The sequence below is a fragment of the Nematolebias whitei genome, chromosome 9 (assembly GCF_014905685.2).
Source record: "Nematolebias whitei isolate Nwh7 chromosome 9, NemWhi1, whole genome shotgun sequence".
Taxonomy (NCBI): domain Eukaryota; kingdom Metazoa; phylum Chordata; class Actinopteri; order Cyprinodontiformes; family Rivulidae; genus Nematolebias; species Nematolebias whitei.
The window spans coordinates 5225544-5231791 of record NC_056506.1 but is presented as its reverse complement, the minus strand read 5'-3'; the positions used below and the strand labels follow the sequence as shown (position 1 = coordinate 5231791).

Sequence of the window (6248 nt, the reverse complement as noted above, 5' to 3'; positions counted from 1 at the left end):
ACAGTGGACATGCACCTAAGATGAAAATTTCATACCCCTCCATGATTTCTAAGTGGGAGAACTTGCAAAGTCGCAGTGTGTTCAAATACTCATTTTCCTCACTGTATATAAAGGCTGAATGAATTGTAAAAACTAATCGAGTTGAAGCCTGTCTACATGTACAGACAGTTGGTTCTTCAGATGAGGAGCTCACTGCATGTTATATGTTTTCTTAAAAAAAAAAAAGGTAACATGATTGAAAACAACAACAAGAAGACCAGTTTCTTATGTGAAAGAAAAAAAGAAAAGAGTTCACACAGATTCTTAAATGGGGGATGAAGATTGGGATGTTTGGAGGGTTCTGTTTCTTCGCTGGTGTCTCCGACAGCAGATGACAGTCACTGTGATGGTGATGATGAATACTATGATTAATATGAAGATGATGCCAACCCAAGCTCCAAGACTTAACTCTGAAAAACAGAGAGAGAGGCAGAGGTAGACAACACAGGCATTAAGAGCAGATTTTAAAACACAAGCACATTTTCTTTGTCTTATTTTCACCATGTGACTGATTAAAAGCTAGCACAAGTTAGTGTGAAAATCAAGTAAGTCATTTTCAAAACTGAAATTGTGGTGTTTCATTGCAGCTTGAGAACAACTTTGACAAACTACTGTATAAAATGTTTTCATGTTTCTGATTTGCAGCAGAAGGCAACATTCAATCAACCTTTATTTATACAGGTTAGTCTCAATGAGCCTCAAGGACTCATTTACAAAAGAGACCTGTTTTAGTTAGCACTGACCAGCCACTCCTGTTCACCAGCTAACCCAGTGTTTAAGGTCATTGTATACCCAATTTCAGACTACACCTAGGGTTAAAGGTGCTTAGGCTAAATTATACCCCATTTCAGATACAGCATAGGCCAATCTATACTATGGGGTATAAATTGGTCTAAGCAATTCATACTACTCAGGCCAAATTATGGGTTTTTATGGGTATATAGATGATATACTGTATGTCCGGAGTCAGGACTCCGACACAACATGCACAACATGTCAAGTCCAAAACTCGACAACAAAACAAGTTTAACTTACTGATAACTCGTAAACACCATCACAATTCCAATAACAACACATTCAGTATAAGACAACACTCTGGTAGACAGTTACATGCCAGGGAGACAGAAAATTGGGGGAAGAATTTATCTGACAGTTCACCCAGCCGGAGACAGAGATTCTTGGCAGGGGACTGAACTTTGCGGTTGCACCAAAAAGAATTCCTTTGGTGGAGATGATCACAGCCACTGAGTCAGCCATTCGCAACAAGAAAATTGAAGAGCATAAGGCAGAACAGCTCAGAATCAAAGTTTCAGCCTGCCTCAGCAATGCCAAACCACCACCTTCCAACATCAGTAGAGAGGAGAGAGATGCACTCACCACTCAGCATGGACAAAAACATCATCATTCTCCCAGCAGACAAAGGAAGGTGCACAGTGATTTTGAACCAGAAGGACTATCATGAGAAACTTATGACACTCCTTAGTGACTTAACCACTTATGAGCAACTGAAAAGAGATCTAGGAAGTGGCTTCAAGAATAAGTTAATAGATTGCCTGAAAACTTTTGGAGCAGGACAAGGCTATTGACTATATTCTGTACCACAGACTGTACCCAGGGGAGGCCACACCTAATCTGTATGGTTTACCTAAAATTCACAGACAAGGTGTACCTTTAAAACCAATTGTCAGCATGATTAACTCTGTCACTTACAATGTTTCCAAATCTCTGGCATCTGTATTCATCTCTTTTGTTGGTAGCTTAGAACAGAACACCATGGACTTTGTGGATAAGGTGAGGGATGCTTTCATGAAGACTGATGAAACAATGGTGTCTTTTGATGTCACATCACTCTTTATGTGCATTCCTGTTGATGATGCAGTAGAGATGGTCAGTTTAAGATTAAAATCAGACACCACTCTGAGCAGCAGGACCACGCTTTCCACAGAACAACTGTGTCAACTCTTGAAACTGTGCCTGCAGTCAACCTACTTCACATATGGGGGTCAATATTATAGGCAGAAACATGGGTGTGCTATGGGGTCTCCAGTTTCTCCTATTGTGGCCAACCTGTACATGGAGGAGGTAGAAAAGAGAGCCTTGACATCCTTTTCAGGGACACCACCAAGTCATTGGTTCAAGTATGTTGATGACACCTGGGTTAAAATTAAATCTCAGGAAGTCCATCATTTCACTGATCACATCAATTATGTGGATAAATACATCAAGTTCACACGACAAAATGTAAAAAATGGCAGGCTGGCTTTCTTGGACTATGAGATCTCCGTTTCTGATAGAGGACATTTGCAAACTGAAGTGTACAGCAAACCCATCCACACAGACCAGTATTTGCAGTTTGACTCCCATCACCCTTTGGAGCACAAGTTAAGAGTCATCAGGACTCTGTAAAACAGAGTAGACAGTGTCCCTACTTACTCAGGAGCCAGGCAAAAGGAGAAATCCCACACAAGACAGGCTCTAGAGCAATGTGGATATCCTAACTGGGCCTTCCTGAAAGCAGAGAAGAAACCCAAACAGCACTACAGCCAGCCATCAGGTGAAAAGGAGGAACCCAGACCAGTGGTCATTCCGTATGTTGAGGGAGTATCAGAGAAACAGAGATGTTTAATTTCCAAACATAACATCCCAGTGGCTTTTAAACCCCAAAATACATTAAGGCAAAGACAGGTTCGTCCCAAAGATCCAGTCCCCCGGCACAAAGAGAGTTCTATTGTGTATGCTGTTCAGTGTCAGGAGGGCTGTGATCAGTCTTACATCGGGGAAACTAAACAGCCACTGGCCAAAAGGATGGCCTAGCACAGAAGAGCAACACCATCAGACCAGGACACTGCAGTCTACACTTATCTCCAGACCAACAGTGACTCTTTCAGGGATGAAGATGTTCACATCCTGGATAGAGAAGAACGATGGTTTGAGAAAGGAGTAAAGGAGGCCATCTTTGTGAAAATAAACCATCCACCATTAAACAGGGGTGAAGGCCTCCGTGTTCAACTGTCCCCCCTTTTACAATGCTATTATTGCTAGTATCACTGAGCCCCCTGTAAGTAGCAAACAGCCAACAGTGTGCAAACGATCCATTGTTTGGCTGATGGTCCTCCTTGATTATGTGAGCAGCTGGTTTTGGTTGTCAGCAGCAAACTGGTTGATCCACTTTGAGAAGGTGGTATTTATAAGACTGAGTTGAATACAGCACCTCAGACTGAGGATGTCTTTCAGATGAAAGATGAAACGTTTCTACAATTTTTTTGTTTTGTTTTGGGTTTTTTTTGAATGTCCAGAGGACCAGATTTAACTTTTTTGGATTTTCCTACCTGGATTTTTGAGCATGCATCAGGATGTCGAGTCAGGGTTTGGATTCAGAATCAGCCAGACAAGATTGTAAAAACAAAAACAAATATATTGTTTTACAGCGGCTGGTGGGAGTCAGATTTCAGTTGCAGGAACAATTCTTCTCAGGCATGTGAGGTGAGAGCCACCTGTTGGGAGATTGATAATATAATTTCACCGCCAATGGTGGGAAGGCAGCTGCAGAGGGAGGCCATTAATGCTGTGGACAGTGGGGCAATGCAGCGTCGTGGTCCAAAGTGCAAAACAGGGGTCTATATATCAGGTCTCTTGCAAAAGAGTCCCCAAGGCTCAATAGGATTAACCTGTATAAATAAAGGTTGAATGAAAAAAAAGGGGGGGGGGGGGGGGTCAAGCACAGGAAGTCAGAGGGCTAAGAATAAATCTAGTGGGCAGTCCATAATACAAAATGTGTAGAGCAAAGAAGTAGTTGAAACCAGAGTCAGATGGGCAGACACAATCAGCTGCAGTTGTCATGGAAGTCTGGGGTACTACAGCTGTCGTGGAAATTACAGGGGTTGCAACCATCTCGAGAGGCGTGAAACCCTTGAGAGGTGTGGGACTCTCCAGAAGCATGGGGCCCTCCAGAGGTGTGGGCCTTCCAGAGGCGTGGGAGAACCCTCCAGAGGCATAGTGGAACCCTCCCGAGGTGTGATGGAACCCTCCAGAGGCATGGTGAAACCCTCAAGAGGCATGGTGGAACCTGCCAAAGATATGGTGGAACTCTCCAGAGACTGGTATAATTCTCCAGAAGTGTGATAGAACCCTCCAGAGGCATGGTGGAACCCTCCAGAGGCATGGTGGAACTCTACAGATGCATGGTAGAACCCTCCAGAGGTGTGGTGGAACCTTCCAGGAGACATGAAGGTGGGCTGTCACCATGTCTCCGCCGCTTCATCAGCAGAGATTAGTATACAAGAGGTTCAGCCTCATAAAGTATCTGCCACTTTGTCAGCTGATGTGGGTCCTCAGTAGGTTCTGTCTCGCTGGACTAAATGCGCACCACCAAAGGCAGAGGAGAAGATGCTAGCAACACCAGAGATGAGTCCTCAGCTGCAGATGGAACGAATGAATCAGCTGCAGATGAAGGGACCATGAGGACAATGGATGGGTGGAAATCATGAGTTCTGCAACTTGCGTGCAGATGAATGGGTTTGGCGCAGATGAGGAGGTCATGGGGTCTGCAGCGGATGAGGGGGCTCTGGGATCTGGAGCTGACGAGGGGGTTGTGGGGTCTGCAGCCAATGTGGGGGCCTTGGAAGTGGCAGTTGACGTCGGAGTCTTGGATGTGGAAGCTGATGTGGGGGTCATAGAGAAGGCAACCAGCATGGGGGTCTTGGAGATAGCAACCAACATTGGAGCCTTGGAGGTGGCAGCTGACATGGGGGTCTTGGAGGTGGCAGCTGACTTGGGGGTCTTGGAGGCAGCAGTCAACGTAAGGGTCTTGGAGGTGGCAGCTGACATGGGGGTCTTGGAGGCAACAGCCGACATGGGGATCTTGGAGGTAGCAGCCGATGTAAGACCTGCTGAAGGCATGGGGCCCACTGAAGACATGGGACCCACTGATGGCATGGGACCCGCTGAAGAACTGAGTCTCGGAGAAGGCCTCTGACTCATTAAAGGCATGGGATTCGCTGAAGGTATGGGTCGTGCTGCAGGTGTGGTGTGAGGAAGAGTCTCTGAGGTGGATGTGCCAAACCTGGCATGGAACATGGTCAAAATGAGTTGCATCTGAATGTCCAGATTTACTAAAGTGCCCTTGATGGCAGAGAGCCACTCTTGTGTCGGCTTTGAATACATATTGGCCATATTATTCTGTCAAGAGTCAGGGTTTGAATTCAGAATCAGTCAGACAACAAGAATGTAAAAACAAAAAGACATTTATTGTTTTGCAGCTGCTGGTGGTATTCAGAATCCATTTGCAGGAACAAGTCTTCTCAGGCAGGTGGGGTGAGAGCCACCTGTTGGAGCTTGAAGAAATTATGTTACTACAACTGGTGGGAATGCAGCTGCAGAGAGAGGCCTTTTTGAGTTCTAGAATTGTGCTGCTCAAGGTCCACCGGCGCCTCTTTCAAGATGGCGCCGGTGTGTAGGGCTGCCCGTCTCTCGCTCTCTGCTTGTATTTTATTTTTGTTATTTTTACAATGGTTTGTGCAGTGTGCCGAGTCATATTTTCAGTATGATCGTCGGGCACTTTTGGAGCTCGGTACATTTGCTGAAATTCCCGCGGAGTTTTTGAACAGCGGTCAGCACTCTCCCCCACCGGTCCTGTCTGAGATTCCTGCATTCCTTCTGCGTGACCCTGGCCTTTCTCCATGGAGGAAACGTCGCAGACGTCGTGGGAAGCGTGCAGGGATTTTGGTGAAACTGAGGCAAAGTGTAGATTATTCTATCAGGACTCGCTCTGGATCTGATCATCTCCTCTCTGATCCGTGGTGCTCCCGGGGCCCGGCTGCTGGCCAGCTGCCCGCGGGCTCAGTCCATGGAAACACCTGGAGTTGTTTACCTGTGCGCCTCACCAGCAGACCAGGAGGAGCCGTTCTTCATAACCTGCGCCCGCTGGCGCGCACGTCTCCATCCACGGCTGTGCCTGTGTTGGACAATATCAGGATGTGTTTAATCAACGCAAGGTCTGTTTCCAACAAGACATTTATCCTCAATGACTTTTTTAAAGATGAGGAGTTGGATTTTCTGTTCGTCACAGAATCTTAGATTTCTGATGGTGAGTCCAGCGCCTTGGCGGAACTTCTACCTCCGGACTGTCTGTGATTCAATGCCCCGCGGCCATCAGGTCGGCGCGGGGGCGGGGATTATTAACAGTTTTTAAAGCAAACTTGGCCTGTAAA

The 6248-nt window shown here is 46.1% G+C and overlaps 1 protein-coding gene across 1 annotated transcript in view; it reads right to left on the bottom strand.

Annotated features, from left to right (window-relative positions):
• Positions 1-303: 303 nt before the first annotated feature.
• The window catches only part of LOC119414857 (tissue factor), a 167440-nt gene continuing 161495 nt past the window's right edge, over positions 304-6248 (bottom strand). The window contains exon 7 of the mRNA XM_037681978.1: positions 304-449. Within this exon, the coding sequence (XP_037537906.1) occupies positions 304-449 (146 nt within the window). The remainder of the gene's footprint in view (positions 450-6248) is intronic.